This window comes from Lacerta agilis, chromosome 15, assembly GCF_009819535.1.
Source record: "Lacerta agilis isolate rLacAgi1 chromosome 15, rLacAgi1.pri, whole genome shotgun sequence".
Classification (NCBI taxonomy): domain Eukaryota; kingdom Metazoa; phylum Chordata; class Lepidosauria; order Squamata; family Lacertidae; genus Lacerta; species Lacerta agilis.
Window position 1 is genome coordinate 12,667,904 of NC_046326.1, and position 24,065 is coordinate 12,691,968.

At 42.9% G+C, this 24,065-nt stretch overlaps 1 protein-coding gene across 2 annotated transcripts; it reads right to left on the minus strand.

Annotated features, from left to right (window-relative positions):
- Positions 1-1,766: 1,766 nt before the first annotated feature.
- On the minus strand, positions 1,767-24,065 carry EI24 (EI24 autophagy associated transmembrane protein). 2 transcript variants are annotated; one of them, XM_033171606.1, is made up of 11 exons: positions 23,911-24,065; positions 16,927-17,074; positions 13,803-13,948; positions 12,889-12,949; positions 10,413-10,479; positions 9,371-9,495; positions 8,160-8,279; positions 6,912-7,023; positions 6,050-6,161; positions 4,723-4,797; positions 1,767-3,480 (listed from the first exon to the last, which is right to left on the minus strand). In XM_033171606.1, the coding sequence occupies exons 2-11, from the start codon at positions 16,966-16,968 to the stop codon at positions 3,315-3,317; spliced, it is 1,026 nt and encodes a 341-aa protein (XP_033027497.1). In that variant the 5' UTR covers positions 16,969-17,074; positions 23,911-24,065; the 3' UTR covers positions 1,767-3,314. The 2 variants fall into 2 exon arrangements, with proteins under 2 accessions (XP_033027497.1, XP_033027498.1); XM_033171607.1 differs by lacking the exon at positions 23,911-24,065 and adding an exon at positions 21,323-21,455.

Consider the following 24,065-nt stretch of genomic DNA (forward strand, 5'->3'; position numbering starts at 1 on the left):
GCTGCTTGAACAAGTGAAACCGACCACCTGTCTTGAGCCTTGCCCATCCTGGCTTATAAAAGTAAGCCAGGCAGAGCAGAGCGATGGGCTCCATGGGGTGGTGAATGTTTCCCTCTGTGAGGGAGTCTTCCCAGACCCACTTAAAGAAGCAGTTATTAAACTACTTCTTTAAAAAAATCTTTGTACCCGGCCATCATGGCCAACTATCGCCAAGTCTCAAACCTTCCATTCTTGGGCAAGGTGATTTGAGCAAGTGGTCATTGAACAACTCCAGGCATGCCTGGAGGATACGGACCATTTCAATCCCTTCCAATCAGGATTCAGGCTGCCTCATGGGACTAAAACTGCCTTTGTCATTGTGAGGATCTGAAAGGGTTACACACAGATCTAGCTACGCCGTCACACAGGAACTGATGTCATGTTATGCTTTGTAATATGAGACTTCTATAATTCTCAGACCGAGTCTGAAGTCTGTGTGAGAAGGTTGCTTTCGTTTTTGCCTGTACCGGAGAGGAGCCATGAACGCCTCATCTCCGGGCTTTTGAGTTATGCTACGCTGTAATAAATCTGCTTTGCTGACAGTGGAGGAGTCAGTGTACGTTTGTTAAAGACTGCTGATTAACAAAGACGATATTGCAGGGGGTTTCGCTTCAAGAACGCTGTGCATTTGAACTCTGCTATGAAGGTGAAAGTGTTTTGGAACTGCGCGATCGGGAAGCCTGCCGGACCCATTTTGGTGATTTGTGGCTTCTGAACGCAGGGGTTTTATTGCTCCTGACCCCTCGCAACACAAAAGTCATGCTGGTTGATGATCTCCGGTGGGCTGGGGTCGAAGTGAAAGCCATTTCCTGGTCCTGCTGAATCTCAGCAGCCTTTGATGGAACTCTTGAGATAAGAAGACCTCTTCTTTAGGAACACTTTCAAGCTTAGGCTCCTCTTTGGTTCATCTTGATTATATAACCCAACCTTAACCGTGTTCGCTGTAGTGTAAGCCCCATGGAAGTCAACAGAGCTTTTGGCCCAGCAAAAATACTTAGGACTGTGTAGTCTCAGACAACAAGAGCATTAGATCTTTTAAGTACAGAAACAATTTAAGAAAACCTATTTTAAAAGAAGTATTAGTTCACTATCAGCCTTGGGAGTTCTAAGAAACCCAAAAATAAGTGCAGTTTTGAAAGGTTCAGTCCACCATCTTAGTTCAAATGGCATCCTATTACAGTTGTAGCTTGCAGTTCAAACATCATAGATCTCAAACATTTTGGCTCCCAAACGGTTGAAACCCAGAAGTGATTGTTATGGTTTTCAAAAGTTCTTTTGGAAGCCAAATGTCTGACGGGGCCTCCGCAGGTTCCAATTGGCTGCAGGAGCTTCCGGTTTAGTTTTTGAACATTTTGGAAGTCGAACAGATTCCATTTGACTTTCAAGGTACAATTGTATATCCAAGAATAAATGAAAACCTGTTCCTTCCTTGATCTCGGGAACTATAATTCAAAATGTGGTTCCACTGGGTTGTTTCCAGTGTTAGTCCTACTCAGGATAGACTAGTTGAAGTTAATGGGCATGCCCAACTTAGATTCATTAATTTTAGTGGGTCTACTATGAGTAGTACTTAGCTGGATACAACTCAATATGTTAAAAGGTATCCAAATGCAACTTTCCAAAATATATAGAAATTGGCAGTGAGTGCAACTCCAAGTTCTCCCCTGTATCAGCACCACAATGAAATTAGCTTCAGAATTCAATCACAAAATCAATTCAAGGTCCTGTAATGTTGTTGAGTTTTTTGCATTTTAATTTAATATTTCAGTGTGAAAATACTAGAGAAAAAGTTTATCTGTAGACTGACCTCAGTTCTGCAAAAACCAAAGGGCTTTTTTGAATTTCATAGTTTTCGGCCCTACAGAAGTCTGACATGCATGAGAAACACTGTCTAAAATCGGGATCATTTGCGCTTCCTTTGTGTATACACAGTTACATATGTACACACAGACAGACGGATACATACAAATATCACACATCCTGAGCTGACTAGCAGTTAGTTTCAGCTGCAACTACAACCACACAGGAGCTCTTCGGCATACATCATTCAGACTTGGCTGGGACAACAATTGCAGATCAGGCAGGCTGCATATGAGCTGGAGGCCTCTTAACCGTGACTTGAAGTCTTTTTGCTGCAAATGCACACCCACCATACCTAGATTTAACAAGATAGTGAAACCTCTTGAAACCCTGTACAGAAGTGCTGTAGGAAAAAGAGAGTTCTCCTGTTTTGCATGGATATCCTTTGGAACTGCCATTGTGGTTTTTGCCATCAAACACCACCAGGATTTATAAAGACACTAATTTTTACACACATCTACCTCTTTCCATTAACAAAATATTACACTGCAATTCTTGCAACCCCAGCCACAGATTTAACATGTTTCCATTTCAGTGCCTGAACTTACCCGTACACTTTTCATATTTTCCCTTTGAAAGTTCAGAAGTTTTTTTTGGGGGGGGGGGAGCTCCAAGGATGTAGATTAAAAAAAATAAAATCCATACATTCTGCTGTTAAGGTTAGGAATTTGTTTCACCCATCAAATCAGATCCCTTCCAGCATAAAACAGTTTGAGTGGCACTCATCAAGGTCCTTTAAAGTGACACTACCAAAGAGTGTCAGTTGGCAGAAAGAACTGTACAGATGTCACCAAATACCAAAAAGGGAAAAAAAGAGGGGCGGAATCCTCCTACTCTGTGTCTTGATCTTGAACCTAGAGCTACATGATCCACTTTTCATTTCAGCACAACAGGGATTACAAAATCCTGACCTGAGTTATATGCTATACAAAGAATTACGATCATTGAGAAAACCCAAACACTCCTGGTGCGGTTCACTGTAAAGACCCCATCAGCATTATCACAAAGCTACGACAAAATATGCATTACAAAAAAATCATTCATCAGGAGGGGGGAAATGGCACGGGGTCAGGTGGAGAAGTATCAAAAACAAAACAAAACACCAATCAGTATAGGCACAGGTTCATTGCATGCTGTGAAAACAAGCAAAGAACCTTGCTTTTGAAAAAAACTCACAAAAGTGTTTAAAAAACCCAGGCTCTACTGCTCCCTTCCCACCCCACCCCCCAATATTTTACTCCACACGCTCAGTGTGACACAGAGCTGGTATTCAACTGGGGCTCACAATGATGGTAGGGGGGAGGAGGATGCACAAGCCCCTTGGCAGAACACTGACTGCCCTCCCCTGCACCAAAGGACCATGTATACAGCAGCCAGGAACAGTACTCTTCCTCCCTCTCTGCTTTGGTTATGGTTCAGTGCGCCAAAGCAGCCTTTTGTCTGGCAGGTGATGAGTGTGGAGAGGGCTGAAGTCGATCGGCTGAAGCAGAGTTGCTCAGGCTAGACTGAAGGTAAACCGTCTTGTGAAAGAGTCTGTTGCTGAGGAAGACCACCAAGGAAAAGAGGCGCAGCTGGAAGTGGCTGGAACACAAGGGGGAGAAATGGCTATTAGCTCCCAGCCAAAGGCTTTCTGGCCCAAATTAAAATCTGAGCACTTTGACCTTTCACTGCACAAGTTCTGCCTTGCATCAGTTAATGGGGGGGGCACAATTCATGTGCTTCTCTTCAGGCCACTCCCTCCCCAAGCCACACCCCTCACTCGCCCTGGCCCACACTCTAGTGCTTCTGCATGCCGGGCACGTGTCCCTGGACTGCGATGATTTCTCTTGCTTGCCTGGAGAGAGAGTGCATGTGTGTGTGTACATATACATGCATAGAATCCTCTGTACTTTGCATGGCTGGAATGAAGCTCCACTGAGCAAAAGTAAGAATCACATACTTTGTTCCACCCACTTTTGTCTGTGGTATGTGGCTTCTAGAAAACTGGCCTTAAGGGAATGCAGCCCTCAGCTGAAAAAAAATGGTTTCTCAGCCCTGTTCTAAGGGGACCTAGCACTGAAATTCTGTCTTTTGAGTGCAATTGTTTAGGCTCAGAAATCTTAAAAGCAGGTGCACATGCTCCTTTTGAGCTTAACTTTCTGCAGCCCTACTCCCAAGTGGTCCGAAAGTAACACTTTCAAAACTATTTACTTAATTAATTTGCATACTGCCCTTCATCTGAAGATCACAGGGCTGTTCACAACACAAAACATACAAAATATGCTTATGTGCGTGCACTCTGGGGGCCATAACACAGCCTAAGGGCATTTCACGCAGCCGTAACTGAAGTATTTTATGAGCAGACTGTAGGACATTCAGGGTTTATATAACTTTGTAGCTGAGCACAGTTGGGAGCAACTGTATACACTACAGTATGCATCAGATAGGATAGTGTCTTCAGCAATTTGCCTTATTGAGATTCAAGTCTCAGCGTTCCACAAAAGTCGTATCCGCAAATGGCAGCTGTAGTCATTCTAGGAATCTTAACTCTGTCCCAGTTACTCTACACAGAAGATAAATGCCTCTTTTGACTCTCTCTCTCCACTCAAAACTCCAGTTTCTGCTGGTCAAATAGCAAGCACACCCCACACCACCCATCAGAAATACTGAGAATGTTAAACTTGTCGTCAGGGCTCCCAAAGTTAACTAGTTCACCAACAGAGGGGTAAACTAAATCACAAAGATGGCAAGAAGCAGTTAGCAGCATGAAGAATTGAACAGATTTCATAGCCAACTGGTAAGACTCCTTTTCCATCATTTCATACAGGAAGAGAGAATACATACTATGCTTTCCCTGGTGTCTTTGCTTCATTGGCGCTGATGATAAACAGAGGAAAAAGAATGGAGAACAGACAGCCACTGGAAAAGAAATAAGAAATTAATCAGAGCATTCTTATTATGAGCTGGTTTCTGTTCACACACGTGCGCCTATTAGCACAAGATACAGCAGCAATGTTTACATAAATATTGCTAGGGGTATCTCTGTAGATCTGTGAAAGTCAACCTATGAGCAAATAGCATTGCACAAGCTGAACGCAAGAATATAGCCATATTGCGGAATTGGATAGCGGCGGCCAGACAAATGGGAATTGCAGATTCAGGCCAAATTTATCTACTTGCACTCTGACGTGCTTTCGAACTGCTAGGTGGGCAGAAGCTGGGACTGAACAACAGGAGCTCACCCCATCGCGGGGATTGGAACCGCTGACCTTCTGATCAGCAAGCCCTAGGCTCTGTGGTTTAACCCACAGCGCCACCCGCTAATACAAATACAAAGCCCTTAAAAGAGTTTCATGCTCAGTACACTCCTTCCCCAGGCAAGTGCCTGGCCCCCTATCTATGCTGATGCTACTCAATACACCACTACAAAGGGTAGGTGCAACAGCTGGATGCCAACCTCTGCACAAATCCATGGATCTCAGCACTACATCTGTGTGATCTTGGCCCAAGACACAGATGGATCAGAATTTCTGTGAAAGATTTGAAGTCCTCTTTCATACAAATATTATTCTTAGATTCTACTTGTTCATTAGCATGCTTTGTGGTAAAGGGGAATTAAACTCTAGAAAGAGGGTATCTATTTCCCAGATGTTGCATGGGGGGAAACAGATCTTGGCTGTACCCCTAGACCAGGCACCCCCAAACTCAGCCCTCCAGCTGTTTTGGGACTACAACTCCTATCATCCCTAGCTAACAGGACCAGTGGTCAGGGATGATGGGAATTGTAGTCCCAAAACAGCTGGAGGGCTGAGTTTGGGGATGCCTGCCCTAGGCTCAAAAATTGTCTTTACACCTTATCTCCCTGCCCCACACCAGTACCATCTATCCTGTTTTCTTATCATTCACTCAATATTACTTACACTAATCAGTTTTCCCCAAACTGGTACCCCCTAGATAGTTATTGAACTACCACTCTGATCAGACCCTGCCGGCATAGTCAATAGTCATGTATGATGCAAGATGGATTCAAAAGTATCTTGAGGGCACCAGGTCGGGGGTGGCTGTTTTAACCTCAAACCTTCCCTTCCTGTTCCACTGCTTTATCTTGTGTACATTTGATTTTACATTTGCCTGCTGTAACATCAAAAGGAAATATATCCGAACAAATCACCTGATAATGTAAGAAGACTGCATTGCAGTGAGGAAGGCCAGTGGTAAGCCAAATCCAAAGTAATAAGGCCAGTTTCTTTCAATGTTGGATAATCGTTGATGCATTTCAATTCCTGACATGACAAAAGCCAATCACAAAGTGTTAAAAGAAGGCAAAGACACATAGATACTGGATTTCACATTCCTAGATCTCTTTTGCAACAACATCAAAAGGGTGGAAGCCCCTCAAATGCCATTTGCAAACTTGTGCAGTCAAACTCAGTGTTTTGCAACAAATGGGAGTTTCACAAAGATGCCCAAAACTTGGGCCATACATTGTGGTATGGTCTTTCGCCAGCACACAGCAGGGGCATGCTTACTAAGGAATGCGTCTCACTGAATTTGTGAGAATTACTTCTGGATAAGTACACACACACACACACACACACTGCACTCCTCCATAAAGTTCAGTGACATTTTTAGAAACTCACAATAACCCAGTGAAGCAGATTAGACTGAAATATGGCAACATTCTCAACGTCTTTCCCAATCTGCTCCGCAGAGCAGCAGAGAAATGAACCTGACCTTGACCTGACCCCAACATCCTAGACACACAACCAGAGGGACAGTTCATAGACGATCGAGATCTCGTCTGTGGTGGTGACATTTATATCCATTAAGCACATGGGATGGGTGGATTGTGCTAAATGCTCCCATGACAGTGTCACAAGTCTTGAGGGCTGGTGCTGAGACTCTTCCATGTAACTCACCCTCAACTGCCACGGAGACCCCAGGCACAAAAGAAACGTGAATATGTATGGACCAGCCTGCAGCTTTAAAGAAAACTCAGCGATTTGAATGAGGAAGCAAAGAGAAGCACTTACCTTTGTTAAACCAACGATACTCAAAGCAGTACAGTGAGTAAAGCAGCGACATATGAAGCAGGCTAATTAACTGGCCAATGATATCAATGGGAAACAGGCTTACAATCATCCCCTGCAGAAGGCAAGAAGGTATCAACTTAAAAAGAGGCATTCTTATCTACAAGGCAGGTGCCTTCCAATCACAACAGAAGCGCCATCATTTATCCCCCCCAAAAGCCAAAAATAAAGGGACTAGAAGCTTTTGCTTCTCTCATCCATTAATTGCCACCCATACACTGTTATCTGGGCACCACTGAAGTTTAACCATCATCCCTGCGAGGCAACAGTTGCTTAAGTAATCATTCTTAAGAGGTTACAGCAGCGTGGCAGGAGAGGTACTCAGTTCACACCCTTGAGTCATCAGGAAGTATTTTACCTGCATGCATGCAGCTTCCTGAGCAGCTTTCTACTTTAGCTACCTCATGGTCTGAATGCACAGTTTGGTCTCTTAAAAGCCTGACTGATGCCAGGTTTTGCCTCATAGCTCACATCCACACTATTCATTTAAAGCATATGGCTTCCCTTCCCCCTCCCCCAAGAATCCTGGGAACTGTTGGCTTAGTGAGGGATAAACTACAGTTCCCATGATGCTTGGGAGAAGTCAGGACTGTGAAAAGTTGTATAAATATACTTTACATGTACAGTGTGCATGTACAAGCCCTAGGTGATCTTCAGGTCCCATTTTTTACTATTCTGCTAAGTGTCTGTGCAGCCAGAGTCCAGGCCAGGCATAGGCAAACTCGGCCCTCCTACAATTCCCATCATCCCTGACCACTTGTTAGCTATGGATGATGGGAGTTGTAGTCCCAAAACATCTGGAGAGCCGAGTTTGCCTATGCCTGGTCCAGGCCTTCCTTGCTATTTTTTAATTTAATTTAATTTAATTAACAACAACAAGAAGAACAACAGTGCAAACCTAACAAAAAGAAAAGAAACAAAGAATCAAAAATGTAAACCATAAAGATTCATAGCCTGGAAGGACAAAAATACAAAGATACAGTGCAGCTCTAAAGGGACTATAAAGCATTAACTCATACTCAAATATTCCCTTTACAAATAAGAGATTCATAAAAATAAAAGCATTCTCCACCTGTGAGTTCCATTATTACTGGGAATAAAAGTTCTTAAATTTGCCAGACATTTGCATATACTGATGGTACTAAACAACTAGATTGTTCTTAAGAGATGCCAGGCCAACTTTGCTCTTACCTGGATGAGGAAAAGAGCTTGCAGTAAGAGATTAAACAGCATGTCAGCAATGATTTTACTGACACTGGGGAAAGGCTGGGGCTTTCTTCCCGACACCTCGAAAGCCAGATCAGCAATGTCCTGAAACACAGGGAAATGTTTTTTGCAAAACTGCTTTCTTAAGACAAGATTTAATCCTCTCACTACTTAGGACCACTGTCATCACAATACAGCTTGTACAAGGAACAAAAGCAGTAAATATAAACCATCTTGGGTGAAACATCTGCAGTTGTTTTTTTAAAAAGAAAACACAGAATATCTCATCAGAAAACCAAGGATTTAATTCATGTTCTTTCCTAAGGTAAGAGTCAGTAGCATTTGTTACTGTCCTGCATTTCAACACAGCTGCTTTAACCTCCAAGGTGCTGTTTCCCATACTTAAAAAATGAAATGAAATATGAAAGCTTTCAATACACCACTCAAAACAGGCGAAAGTAAGGGCAGTAATAGACTTCTCCTAATACCATCACTTTACAGTGGTACCTCTGGTTACGTACTTAATTCGTTCCGGAGGTCCGTTCTTAACCTGAAACTGTTCTTAACCTGAAGCACCACTTTAGCTAATGGGACCAACCACTGCCGCTGCACCGCCAGAGCACGATTTCTGTTCTTATCCTGAAGCAAAGTTCTTAACCTGAAGCGTTATTTCTGGGTTAGCGGAGTCTGTAAACTGAAGCGTATGTAACCCGAGGTACCACTGTACTTTGTTCCGCTTTGGAAACTGATGAGATCTCACCCTCCTCCAGGCCGCTCACAACCAAGCATGAGGTGCACATCATCTGTACAAAATCACACATGTATCCATTTTCCCTTTACCTACTGCTGAATTTGCAATATGCACCCCAAAAGGGGGCCAAGCTGGGACAGCATACCTAGGGGGAGCGGCCTTAAAATACTGGATGTATGTGTGCATATCTAAGTGTGATTGACTGCATGCAGTGTGTGTGTGTGTGGATATACAGTTATAAATAGATATGGACCAACCAAATGAGATGCACACTTAAGCTACAATCCTAAATATACTTACTAGAGAATAAGCACCACTGAATACAGTGTTCTTATTTCTGAATAAATTAGTACAAGATTTTGCTGTTAGTGAGACAAGCACTGAAATCATCAATTGACAAGCATTGCACAAAAGGGAGTAACATCTTCCTGGCAAGGTCACCTACCTGAAACCAGATGGCATTGACAACTTTACTCAGCACGAAGAGGGGAAGAACCCAAAGGGCACTGAAGATGGAGGTGAGGATAAATTCCAGCCAGGACCAGACATCACCATGTAAGGAGGGGTCACCTTCCAGAGACAAAGATACAAAAATCAGCCACCCAATGTCTGGGACCAAAGTACTGTGAATTCTACAAGGCTTGTGACAGGAGCCAAAAAGCTACTTTAGGTGCACTGAAGGAGATGGCAAAAGCTAGCAGTTCCCACCCAGCCCGCTTTTGAATGGCAGACCCCTGTATGTTGTTGTTCAGTCGTTCAGTCGTGTCCGACTCTTCGTGACCCCATGGACCAGAGCACGCCAGGCACGTCTATCCTTCACTGCCTCTTGCAGTTTGGCCAGACTCATGACCCCTGTATACCAGGTTCCAAATTATTTTTGAAGATTCCCATCAGTCTCCAAAGAGGTTTGGCATGCAGGGCTAGCAGCTGCTGTTCCAGAAACAAGTCCAAGGTCCCTCAGGCACAGGGTTCATGTTGCCATGAGCTGATGACTGGCTAACCAAGATGCAAGCAATTGTCTCCTGGCAGTTTTTATTTATTTAACGAAATTTATTTATATACACCACTTGATTGTAGTGAAACCTCTAACAGGTTTACAAGAAATGTTAAAATTACCGTATCAATAAAAATAGTTCAAAACATTTAAAGGAAACTAAAATTAACAGCAAAAAAAGATCAAAACATATCAACATTTACTTGCCAGGATAGGCTTGCACCAAAGAACTGTACAGGGAGGCCTGATATCAATAGGCAACCACAGCAGATCTCTGAGCAGAGGTTATATGCCGATAGGGTCTCACTCCCATCAGTAAGCATGCTGCAGCCTTCTGCACCAACTGAAGTTTCAAGGTCAAGCACCAGAGAAGCCCCACACTAAGGGAATTGCAGTAATTCAATATTGAAGTCACCAGTGCCTGAACTACTGTGGTTAACAGTTAAAGTTGTCATACCAGGTGCAGCTAATAAAAGGCACTTCTAATACTTACCAATTATTTGTGCTGTGGCTGACTGAAGTACAGGTATAAATACCTGATAGAACAAGAGGAGACTAAGCTAAGAAAAAGAAGAAGCAAAGGAGGAAATCAGCACAGTTTAACATGTTTGTACAGACATGCTCCGTTCTACAATTCAGCCATAATTCTGAGATCCCCAGTACCGTATTGGCCCAAATATAAGCCACACCCACAAATAAGCCACACCTTTAAAATTCAAGGGGGGGAAGGGAGAGAAAGACAAAACCTGAATATAAGCTGCTCCCTTAAAATTAGGTTACAGGCTGAAAATCGCTGCAGTTGGTAGAATTGTAACTCCATGTCGATTTAAGCCTTTGATTTTGCAAGCCCGCAAAAGTTACCATGCAATTGCTAAAATTGCAAATAGCTATTCAATTGCTACAATTCCACAGGCATTCACACCCATAAATGGCAAAAGAACAGTCTCAAGCTTGCAAATCGGTAAGAAAACATTTTTTGGTTCCGTTTTACCATATGTCTGTTTCAGCAGCGATATCCTTTTTGTAAGGTCACGAATTTTTGTAAGGTCATGAATTTAAGCCGCACTTTAACTTTGTGCGGTCGGAATTTGGGGGAAAAGTGAGGCTTATATTCAGGCCAATACGGTATATTTGCAAATTAGTTTACCCTTTCAAAGTCTACAGTTTCCTCCAGGTGTGTATTATTATTCTCCACATACAGATAGGTGTACAAGAAAACACACACAAGGTATTGCCCATGCACCTTAGCAAACACTATCAGAAATTAACCCCTTGCACTTGCATCTCTATGTATATGGGGAACAGCAAAAAGCGACAGATGTTGGGAATTCTACAGGTATAAGCTAATGCACTCTTAATTATGATCAGTGCAGATGGAGTTGCATAAAGCTAGACTATCAACACTACAGCCTAACTATCAAGGAAGAACCAGACATGGAACCTACAATCAGGACCGGTGCTAGGGTTTATTGCGCCCTAGGCAGACCACCTTCTGGCGGCGTCTGCCGTCCGCCAAAGCCTGCTTTAGTGGGAGGTGGGGGGTGGCGGAGAGGCAAGCAGCAGTTTCTCCACTGTAGTGGAGAAGCTGCTGCTCGCCCGCCCCGCCCCCCCGTCAAAGCCTGCTTTAGCAGGATCCGGGGGTGGTGTAGGGGGCAAGCAGCACCTCTCCACTACAGCAGAGAAGCTGCTGCTAGCCCGTCCCATCCCCCCGCCCAAGCCTGGCCAGTGCCCCCTCCATTTTGGCGCCCTAGGCAATTGCCTAGTTTGCCTTAATGGACGCGATGGCCCTGCCTACAATAAACATTTCATCTGGTGCAATCCAGATTTAGACTACAACTGTCTTCTCATCTCTGGTCAACGGGCATGCAGACTGGGCCTGATGCACCTTGTAGTGCTAAACATCTGGAGGGAACCATATTGGCTAATTTTGGGATCCGAAGCACCTTGAACAACTCTTTTTTTGTTGTTAAGGGAGTTGCAGGGAACTTTTGGCCTTCCAGAAGTTACTGAACTACAACTCCAATCTGCCCCAACAAGTGTGGTCAATGGCCAGGGATGATGGGAGTTGTAATTCAGCAACTTCTGGAAAGAGCCAAAAGGTTCCCCACCCCTGTTTTAAGGAGAGGCAGTTACAAAGATGGCCACCATGGGGGGGGGATGGTTTTTGCCATGGTCCCCAAATTCTGCCCCTGATCACTAGAAACCAGGCAGTAACAAACTCTACCAGCACCATCCTTAAGCTTGCATTGCCTATGCACTTTAATATGTCTGCATGCACACAGCAGAGTAAGAGCTAGAAGCTCTATTAAAACAAAGAGCACCAGGAGTAGCATTCTGACTTTTCCTCTAAATACAGCCAAAATCCATATTATATGGGTTCCTTTTTAGTGCTTCCATACTAAAACTTCACCAGCCAAGACACACTCTAAATGGAAATTTAAAACCCACAATAAATAATCAAGACTGTGAACATCCATTATACTAACCACAAGGTCAGAAGACTGAGCTGGTTCTAATACACAATTCAGTTCAGTGGTGTTCTTCCCAAGACCACTTCTACATCTGAATGTGCAGAAGTTTTTGAGGTTTGAGAAATAGGCTCACAAATGAAAGGACTGGTTTATGAAGGCAACGATTCCCCAAAAATTTAAGTCTAGACATTCTGATGTTTCATAGACATTTTCTGGGCAGGCCAGAAGGCAGCTGGCAATGATTGCTGGCAACAAAGCAGCAGAATAATTAAGTAGGCCGCATATCCAAATCCCTTTTTCAGGAACCCTCTGAAAAAATAAAATCTGATTTGAGATAGTAAAACATTGGCAAACCAATCTAACACGGAAGATTTAAGTCACTTATTGATTTGCTCCCCGATTTGCAAGATTCCTGGATGCAAGCCAGCAAACATGTACTGAAGCCACACAATCATTTCAATGATGTTCAGATGTTTAAAAGAACAAAAATATACTAACCCAGAATACACCGCCATTCCATGCACAACATTGAACTATTCGGCTTACTATCCGGGGCTCACTAGAGAGAAACAAGGGGAATGTGTGAGAGCTTCTGAAAAGTGACGATGTGAATGTACATTCTGCCTAATTCTCTCTCAACAGGGTAAAAAAAACAGAATAAATACCTTAAGTTACTCTTGTCAAATTCCCACTTATCCACAATCTAGTGGTTGGTTTGATAACTTTAGATGTTGAAACTGAACAGATGTGGACCAGATCAGTTCCATGGATGGGAGACCACCAGGACACCCATTTCCGAGTAGAATAATAAATCTACTTTTTAATTCTCTTTTTCCCAAAGCACACCATATTTAGAAATACACGAAGCTCCTGCTATCCACACACTCACTATCCAAAAATTCACTTATCCATACTTAAAAAGAATTATGCCCAAGCCTCGCTATACACTCCACCGATTCACTTATCTGAACAGCCAGTTTCCTTCCTTCTGTGTTTTTTTCCTTGTCGGTAGCAGCAACGTTCAGGCAGAAACCATGGAGGTGGGAAGAGGGATTGGGTGAATAGGAGAGCAGGAGAGATAGGGCAAATTGGATTTTTTTTCCTTTTGTTGCAACCACTTCAGGAAGAAACCACTGAAAAAGCGGCGAGGGAGGCTTAGAAATATTTCCATAGGAAATAATGGAAACCACACTCGTTATGCAAACACTCGCCTAACTAATGATCTCCATGGAAAACATTGTGTTTGGTAAGCGGGATCTGTGTGTCTAAAATACACGGTTCCAACTTCTATATATCCCACAGTGCCATTATCATATATTTTCAGGCATTCCTACTTCGGTTTGTAAGATATTTCTTATCTTTGTGTATTAAAAGTGGGAGCGTGATCCAACTCCAGACCCTCCCAAACTCACTTCTCCTGCTTCCTCTCTTCACTCTGTGCTCTTCGCTGGGCAAGCACACTGCTTGCTCTTCTTTTTCGCTGCTCTTCCCTTTTCTGCTGGATTCGAGCATCCAACTTGGAGATTGTCCAGATCCCCCATATGGAGTCTTTAATTCCCTATACAAAGAAGGAGAGAGAGACAAAATGCAGTCGTACCTTGGAAATCAAACACCTTGCGACTCAAACGTTTTGGCTCCCGAACGCCGCAAACCCGGAAGTGATTGTTCTGGTTTGCGAACATTCTTTGGAACCCAAACATCCAGCACGGGTTCCACGGGTTCTGATTGGCTGCAGGAGCTTCCTGCAGCCAATCAGAAGCTGCACCCTGGTTTCCGAACATTCTGGAAGTCGAACAGATTTCTGGAACGGATTCCATTCAACTTCCGAGGTACGACTGTAATCAGGCCCAAATTCAATAAGTTTTGGGGAAACTGTAGAGGGGGAAATAAATAGGTGACTTTTACAGATTAATCAATAACCTTGTGACAACTCTGATTTATGAACTATGGGATGAATTTAGGAAGAAGAAAGGTAAAGACTCACTTGTTCTGCCAGCTCAAAGATGAGCCATACCCTCTTCCCATCTTATTGACCAAGTAGAGGAAAGAAAAAGTCTGAAATGAAGGTTTACTTAGGGAAACCTACTTGGAGTGGGACAACCAAACCATGAGAATTTACACAGAAATAGGCAACTCCAGCTACTGGAAAGCCTATTGCAACGCCTGCTGGATTTCTGAAACTTCAGTCAAACATTATCTACACATTTTCAAACTTATTTTCCAAGCCTAGAGGTCTAGAAACATGACAACGTAAGACAGATTTTGTTTTCAGGATGCTGTATGACAAGCCCAATGCCAAATCTTACAGATGCATAGTGCAATAATGGAATCAACATACACACGTAGTCCATTGTACTATTTGGCAAACCACAGCTCAAGTGTTTGGGACAACTCAGATACTTGCATTACATTTTCTTTTTCCTTCTAACATTTTCTCAAAAGACAAGCCTGGGTGTCTGCCAGTGGCTTTCTAGCCAAGCAGGAACTACATCACTCTCAATTTTTACTAATGTAGCCGAGTCCCAAGTCTGATTAAATTAGGTAGGCCTTCCTTTTGAGAAAAGATGCACATGATTGGGCTGCAAGACCATGATGTGAGAGGGTAGGGAAAGCAACAAAAGGGGGGTATAAAATCTAGAATGCTTAGAAATATGAGAGAGGAGAATCTGCTATTAAGAACAGATCTGAACATAGAAACTGAAACAGTATTGTGGGCATTGTCTGGGAAGGAGTTCCAAGAGTAAAGAGGCGGGGCTGGTTTTAAGAATAAGGGATTGTAGAATGAATAAAAAACAGAGGATGAAAGAAAGGGCTTGATGGAAAATGAGGGGTGAAAGATAAGCTGTGAAAGAACCATGAAGAGCTATTTATGGGCGTTTTTAAATCTCCCTGCCAGTGGGAATGACAGTGCCGAACTAGGAAGCCACTCAAGAGGTACATCCTATGCAAAGGGGTTTAGAGTTAGTTCTTGTTTTCCTGCAAAGGCAGTTGTATTAGATTAGCATAATCAACCTAGGCAATACCTGAACCATCGACAACTGGCTTTGGGATCAACACCCCCAAACTTGTGTAAAGTGTTACAGTTCAGAACTCTTAATGGCCTACAAAACGCTGCCTCTAGAAGTTCTCAAATAAGAGCAGAAAACATAGACTGGATGCAAAAAACGAAACAAAAAACCAACGAAAGAAACGGAGGAGTGGTTAAATGAGGTCAAAATAGCTGGCAAGGGGGTTAATACAGGTAGCAGAATGCTGCACGGAGATAACTATATCAAGATGAAATTTGGGAAGGTCAGTGTGAAGCACATTTGGTTGTTGCAAAGTGTGAAATAAGAGTACAGACAAAAGAAAACCTAGAAAGAATAGAAAACATTCGGAGTATGGCAGTGGCATAGAGGAAGATGGGAAAGCTGATTGAATCAAGTGGAAAGGAACCAAAGATGCTGGAGCAACAAGGTAAATGGAATCACCATAATTGAAGGTAAGATTGGAAAAGGCAAAATGGGGCCTCAAATTCATGCCCGCCCGTCTTCCACAAGCCAAAGGTTAGAGATGGGAGTTGGAGACCAGCAATATCTGGAGGGGTGTATTACAGTATATTCTGGCGTATAAGACAACTTTTTAATCCAGGAAAATCATCTCAAAAGTTGGGGGTTGTCTTATACGCCGGGTGGAAAATCTGTGGTTGAGTATATCTCAAACTCTATATTTTAACTGGAAAAGTTGGGGGTGTCGTCTTATACGCCCAGTCGTCTTATACACCGGTATATACGGTACATTGTGTATTACACTGTGGTTTGCTCTTGATTTTCAAACCTGTTTCCACAATCAGATTCTGAGGGCAAGTGTGAACCAGTTTTCCAGTTCAAACGTTTGGTTTGCCACAAACCAGGAACTAAATAAGTATAGCATGTAAGAAGGGGAAAGGGTACACCAGATAGCTTAATCTTATAGCAGGGGTAGGCAACCTAAGGCCCGTGGGCCGGTTGCAGCCCAATCGCCTTCTCAATCCAACCCGCGGACAGTCTGGGAATCAGCGTGTTTTTACATGAGTAGAATGTGTGCTTTTATTTAAAATGCATCTCTGGGTTATTTGTGGGGCATAGGAATTTGTTCATATTTTTTTTCCAAAATATAGTCCAGCCCACCACATGGTCTGAGGGATGGTGGACCAGCCCACGGCTGAAAAAGGTTGCTGACCCCTGTCTTATAGCACCATACCATGGCTGTATGAATGATCCTATTATCAGCTCGCATGGCTCTTCATAATAAGACCCCAAGGAAATTTGCTTTCAGAATGATTTTACCCTGCCATCACATTGACTGCCCACTGAAAATGCAACTCCAGATGGAAGGAGCCACGGAGGGTCTGAGTACTCTCCTTGCTTCTACTGCCTGAGAGAAAGAGGCTTGCTTGGCACCTTCGAAAACTAGAATCCACAAATCTTAATGTCCAACTAGAAATACTTGGAATCTAATTTTAGCCTATAAACACACTTTAAAAATAGATGGCCATAATAAAAAGGAAACACTCACCCTGATGAGATCATTAAGGAAGATCTTGACACTGTCTGCCATCTCTACTCCAGCATTGCTTCCACATCTAGAACTATCAACTACAGGGTGAAGTGAAGAAGTGAAGCCAGAACTGTCTCATTGTGAAGAGGTGGGAAACTGGTCGAGCCTTATAGGAGAGAGAAAAGCAGAGATTGCCATTACTGAATAAACAAAACACATTTGTGATGTATTACAGTATAAATAAAACATTAGCATTCATTTGAATCATTCTCAGCTGCAGTGCATAACACGTGGGTAGGCAAACTAAGGACTGGGGGCCGGATTCAGCCCAATCGCCTTCTAAATCCGGCCCGCAGACAGTCTGGGAATCAGCGTGTTTTTACATGAGCAGAATGTGTGCTTTTATTTAAAATGCATCTCTGGGTTATATGTGGGGCATAGAAATTCGTTCATATATTTTTTTTTCAAAATAGTCCGGCCCTCCACAAGGTCTGAAGGATAGTGAACCGGCCCCCTGCTGGAAAAGTTTGCTGGCCCCTGGAGATGTTTAAAAGTGTTCCAACTCCCAAGACTATCAGTAATAATATGGTTTGTATGAAGTTCTGAGATCATAGAATCATAGAGTTGGAAGAGACCACAAGGGCCATCCAGTCCAACCCCCTGCTAATTTTGCTGCTTGCAACCTACACTCAAGTAATAATGTCAAAGATTCTGCAAAACATTCCAGCTGCCATAACAACCACAAGTAATTGGGCATTCACACACTGCCCAAGCATTCAGCTGTTGTGGTTTGGGTGTGGGGTGATGTGAAGCATGTTGGCAGTTTCAGGAGGTGGTTTCCATCACAGGTGGGGAATTAATACCTACATGCAGTTCCCTGGTCCACATGCTAAACCAGTCGAAAACATCTGCGTCCTTTAACCTAACTCTCCAAATCTTCCTTTATCTCTACATCACTCTTTTCCTTCACCCAAAAAAATACATATGTTCCAAGGAGGCAGGGAAGTAGAGTCACAAAACAGACACAACCTAAAACGTGTATTTCACATACTTATTTTGAATCTCCACTTTCTCAGCTATTAAATTACACACATAATATAAAACAAAGCAATGCTCCATAGATGTCCTTGCACTTTTAAGACTAAAATAGTGGCCAAACCTAACCAAAAAGAATATTTATTATGACTGCAGAAGTTGGCAAAGCGTATGGCGATCCCATTACACAACGGAAAAGGCTCTTCGAGGAAAATAAACCTGACGCCAACAAATGATAAACGGATATCTGTAATTAGTGAACACTTAAAAGGAAATAAAAAGTCTTCCATATTCAAAATGGCTAAGCAATTGATTCTAGTGCGCATGAAATTTGAATAAAATGTAAGGTTCTAATTTGTCAATGTACGTTCCTTGTGCTGCTGCTTCACATAGCATGCTCACTGTACATCTCACTTGACAAAATGGCATAAAGAAAAAAAGGAAGCTCTCTGCCCCAAGTGATCTACAATCTACATTTAGACAGCAGACAGTGAATCAAGGTGGGGGGAGCGGGCAGAGGAGCACCACTGGAAATGTAATCTAGGCTAACTGTGAGTAAATGCATTTAAAAATATTTAAACTAAGGCTAAATTCAGGCATCCAACAATGCTTTGTCATATTTTAGTGCTGTGTCTGAATTGACAAACTATCGTTTGGGGTTGGCTGGAAAACTAGCATCAGAAAACATTGTTTACAAACTACTGTATAGTTTGTGTGGTTTGGCATAATATCTGAACTGAAAAACTGCTGGGCTTCTCAAATCTCTGTAAATACTGTCAATTCATTAATTACCTAAAGAGTCAAATCAGCTCTGTGTGAAATGCTATTTCCATTGTAGTTCAAGTAAATAAGAGACAGCTATTCTTGCCACCATTCTAACAACTTTTACCTTTATTTAAATCACAACTAACATGATCTCTATCAGTGAAATCATTCTATTTAGCAATTTTTGGAGATAAAGAAAATGGAAAAAACAAACAACTGGCATTTATAAAGAAACTATTTGTAACCCATCTTGAACAAAATCATATTGTTCCTAGTCTTGAACTGGATTCTCAAGTTCCATATTAATATATGCATTCATATACATTTTGCCTCCAGCGTTCAGCAAAAGTTAATTAGAAGGAATGTCAGGAAAGCACACGTTCCTGTTCAGAACAGAATGTGTGTGTGTGCTTTCTTTGTGTTTAATTTGCTCAGCACAGGTTTAGACTAGTTAGACCACTAATGGTGCAGACACTAAGTGAACAATTAGACAAAGAACCTCTATGTCTTTAGAAAGTTTCTCTTTAGGGTATGTCTGCACTACTACAGACTGAAATCAGTTTTACACACAGGTAGCTGAAGGCTTCCACCCAGAGCCCATGGGAAGCATAGTTCTGTGAAGGTACAAAGAATCTGTTAGCAAATAAGTTTTTCATTCTCATCAAACTACTGTTCCCACAACCCCACTGGAGAATCTGCGTTCACTAGACCCATTTCAAACTGGTTTAAAATGAGCTGTATAAATTTGGCCTTAGCGTCCCATACATATACAGCAATTCCATGAAGTTTAGTGAGCATAGTTTTGAATGGCATATATTGAATGGCAACTAAAATCCCTTCCAAATTAAGCCCCAGCTTGCTCATATTTTAAATAAGGATGGCACTACTTTCTCACCACGGTGAGGAGCTTTGATAGATGCAAAGCGTGCTTATGAATTATACGGTCTCACAGGTCCTCACTAATGGGCATTAACTCTTCCTAACAAAAGCTATTCAGTCTGAAACAAGTGTTTGTCCATCTCTGGTATATGAAATACTGCCTAACATCACCCTAGGGGACTACAGTATGCAAGCACAGCTCACTGAATCATCCTACTTGAGAACAAAATTACTGTGTTGATCTCACTATCCATTCATCCTCTTGCCAAAAAAGAATTTGTGCTGTTCCTAGCAAGTTGCCGAGTGCTCCAGTTAAAATAATGTACACAACACGACCTACAATATTAAAGCTACACTTCAATTTAATGATAATAGTGAGCATTAATATCACACTTTTTTAAAAAAAACAACCTGAAGTTTCTTAGTAATCCTTACATTAGCCCTGTCTTGTAGATTAGTATTATTTTTCCCATATTAGCCATGATGGGCTGAGAGAACCAAGCCCACCTAGCAAATTTGTGGCTGTGGCAATACTTGAACTAGGGACTTCCTGGTTCAGGCTAAAATCCTAGCCACACTTACCTGGGAGTAAGTCCCACTGATTTCAACAGGGCTTACTTCTGAGTATATATGGTTAGGATTGCACTCAGTCTCCTAGTTGCTGTCAGAAGCTAAGATTTCACACAGGGCAAACAGGCCACTCTGGAATCATGTGGTGGAGGGTGGGGCTTATAAATTATACAAATACATATGTACAAATAGATGCTAGTTTCAGAAAATCGTAAAACAATCAGCAGTGATACGGACCCCACCTTCCACCTTTAGCACCTGCCTGCCAAAGAACAGCCGCTCCACCTCAAAATGGCAATTTAGGTCATTTCATGAGAAAAAGCTGCACACTTCAACAGTAAATTGATCTCAGAAACACCCAGAAAAAGATGGAAATGGAGTGTGAGGATGATGCAAAAAGAGGGTAAGAGTCCAGCGATGAAGCTAAATTAGAGAGAAAAGGGGCAGCTCAACCACAGCAGACAAGGAGAACTGGGTGCAGCAGTGCTGGATTGCAGGGGGGCAGATGCAAGATTTAAAAGGTTTGGGTGTACATGGGAAGCGAATAGAAACAAAAGGTTTGAAGGGTTTGTGTGTTTTGTGGTCCTCCAAAAACAGAAGACAGAAGGATGCCTGTCACAGCAAACAGAGAGAAGGTGCCAGAGCAACAAAGCAGCGACTGGAGGACTGTAAGGTTTATATATGGGGAAAGATCTGAGGTTATGTACAGTATTGCAGACCAGGGAGAAGAGATGGGATGGTGAGCACAAATAAAAAGGGTATTCTGTTATTAAAGCAAACGAAAAGAAGGGGTGCGGGGAGGTATTGCAGGTCACAATTGCATGCAATTATTAGACAGAGTGTTTCTGAGAACAAAGTAATTTATTATGCCCCAGAGGAGCGGGGTATAAATAATAAAATTATTATGATTAAAATTATGAATAGGAAAAAGGTGTGAGGTTGCCAAAAGGGAAATGGTAAGAGGATATTGCTGGATGGGTGGGTGGGTCGGTAGGAGGCAGGCATTGAGGAATCGGATCGAGGGTCCCCAATCTAAGCTTGCAACTAGGAAAAGAGGGACCGGGGAGGGGGAAGCCCCAGAGGAGGGAATATGGGGGGGGGGGGGGTAAAGGTGTGTCGCAAGCCACACACACACACACACACACACAGGGCCTTCAATACTTGCCGGCCTAGGGCGCTCGGGGTCCGTGGCGGCGGCGGCGGCGGCGGCGGCTGACTCGACCCAGGCAATTGACAAGCAGCTGCCTCGGCCGCCAGAAAAGGCTGACTGAGCTGAATAACAAGCTCCTTGGGCAGCGCCGACCGGAAAGCCATTGCGCAGGCGCGGCGGGCACCCCTCCCGCCCCCCGCCTCTCTCTCCGGATTACAAGGAGCGAGACAGCCGGCTTGGGTTTGATGGAAACGCGCATGCGCCCTTCCGCGGATTCTCACCCCCACCCACTTCCCCTAGGTAAAGAGCAAGCGCAGTAAAGGAGGAGGAGACGGAAGCGGGAAGCTCCTCAGAGGGCGGGGGGGGGGATGCAGCGTTGCTATGGAGACGCCCCTGCTCAGTCTCTCGCAGACCTGCTTTGAGAAATTAAAAAATAAAAATTAAGAGCACCGCAATGGGTGGCTCGTTTGCTTTTTGCTGTGCTCTTTTTTGCAGGTTGTCTTAAAACACACATGCATAAGGTTCGCCCTGTTGAAATATTCATTCCTCCACCCCATGCCAACAAGCCAAGCCTAAGAACTACATTGCTCTTTTATTTTGAAGGCTGTAGTAAATATTTGTAAAAAAAAAGAAAAAAAAGACAGGGAAATTAATAATCAGGTGGCTTTGCAATCCTACGATGTTTCCAGTCCGGAGAAAATACGCACATGCACATATATATATATAGCCTCTGCAATATTCGGTTGCACACCCTTTGTAGAAAATAAATAAATACAAGCCAATATTAACTCAAGTACTAAGCAGTTGAAGTCGACAGCACTTTCTGTCAAGGCTGCATAGCATTGCTGCCTCAGCGAATAAGACCCATTTGAACTCAGCTGGACTTCTGAGTAGTAAACATGTACTTGCACTGATGCTCTCCTGAAAACATTTCAATCCATGGGCAGAGGAAATACATAGGCCAATATTTAGTTCCATGTTAAACAGAGTCATCTCAGAGTCATCACAAAAAGTGGATTAAAATTCCAATTCCACACACAAGCATATATGCATTCAACTCTTAGTACTCCAACAGTTCAGCTTTTGGTGAGGCACTATTGAATTGTACCCCTCCTGGAATATATCAGTGGTTTTCAGCCTTTCTCAACATTTAGGAAATCTCTGCAGCACCAACTTGTCTGCTATGGAGCCCCAGGTCCCCAAAAATATTGTACAGGAGACTGAAATACATTCTGGGATGCAAATTAGAGCCTATTGGGATGCCTATTGGGTTTCACCATAAACTTGTGTGAACAAAAACGCCGACACTTAAGATTTTCTTATGGCTGCAGGTTGTTGGAACCTTTCAGGGAAGCTTGTTTCTTATTACTGATCTTCCTTATTGAAAAAATCCTAAAAAGTTTTTGAGAAATCCTATGGTTTCCTACAACACAGTCTGAAAACCACCAGTGAATCTGTGTCAGAGAATAAAGAAATTTTAGAAGTTGTGGCGCCTAGATCTGCAATGTTTATCACTTGTTTAAGTAGCTTCTCTTGCATAGTATTCAGGTATAACAAAGATACTTAGGAAGAATGGAAACCCAATATTGTTAACACAGACTGGCAGCAGCTCTCAGTTTTTTCAGGGAAGGGTCTCTTCCAGCCCTAGTTGGGAGATTCTGGAAACTGAACTTGGGACCCTTTGCATGAAAGAGCTCTACCACAGAGCTATGGCCTGTCCTGCTTCATTATCAGACCATTTGCATTTTACTTGTTAAATCTTTATTAAGTTTCTTTATCTGATACATCCATTTCACATATCGCATTTTCTTAGCAGTACTAAATGTCCACATGTGCAACAAGATATGCCATTAGGTTTTTTGCAGCACTGTTTTAACTTCATCCACTATTTTTTTAAAAAAAAGAGGGACACAATCAATCTTGAGTTGGATTATAGCTACTAACAATGTACTTCTGTGTTTAATGAGCAGTATAGCTCACTGTGTTCAAGGGTGCTTTATCCCCAGGGTAAATAATCACATACCCTTTAACATTTCTCCGATGAAAATAGGGACATCCCACTGCATAATGATAATTTTACTATTTATACCCCACACATCTTACCGTGTTTCCCCAGCCACTCTGGGCAGCTTTGAACATATATTAAAACATAATAAAACATTAAACATTTTTTTAAAAAAATCTATACAGAATTGCCTTCAGATGGCCCGGGGGTCGGATAACTTCATGCCCTCCAACATTTCTCCAGGGAAAACAGGGACATCCTAAGGAAAAGTGGGACATTCCGGGATCAAATCAGAAACTGGGACAGCTTCTGTAAATCAGCGAGGTCCCTGGAAAATAGGGACACTTAGAGGGTCTGTTATCACCAGCACGAAAACAAAAACAGTTTATATTCCACCACGCATATGCACAAGATTCTCTAGCGCAGCTCTGTAATGCGTAAAACCCGCACCCTCGCCCTGCCTGAGACACAACCTGCTTTTGCTTTAATCAAAAACTGAAAACGAAAGGACCCGTCACTTTTCCGCCCTTAGAACCTGATACTGTGCAAACTGAGCCCCCATTATTTACAGCCCCTCTTTCTCCAGGTCCATACTTACCTCCGGAGGCTCTCCAAACAGACCTCATCCAGGTGTCCGCACACCTGTCAGTCTCTACCGTTCTGTTCTGTACAAACAGCTCCCTTGTCCAAGGCCAGGGACATCTTTGTACACAGCCGGTGCCCTCTGGGAAACGTAGTTCTGAGCCTTCCTTT

Coding starts and splice junctions, on each gene's coding strand:
- EI24 (XM_033171606.1), bottom strand. CDS start 16,968: ATGGCAGACAGTGTCAAGATCTTCCTTAATGATCTCATCAGG. Junction 8,280..9,370: donor TCAATGCCATCTGGTTTCAG/GTAGGTGACCTT, acceptor CCTGTGTTTCAG/GACATTGCTGATCTGGCTTT. Junction 3,481..4,722: donor AAGACACCAGGGAAAGCATA/GTATGTATTCTC, acceptor CTTGTGTTCCAG/CCACTTCCAGCTGCGCCTCT.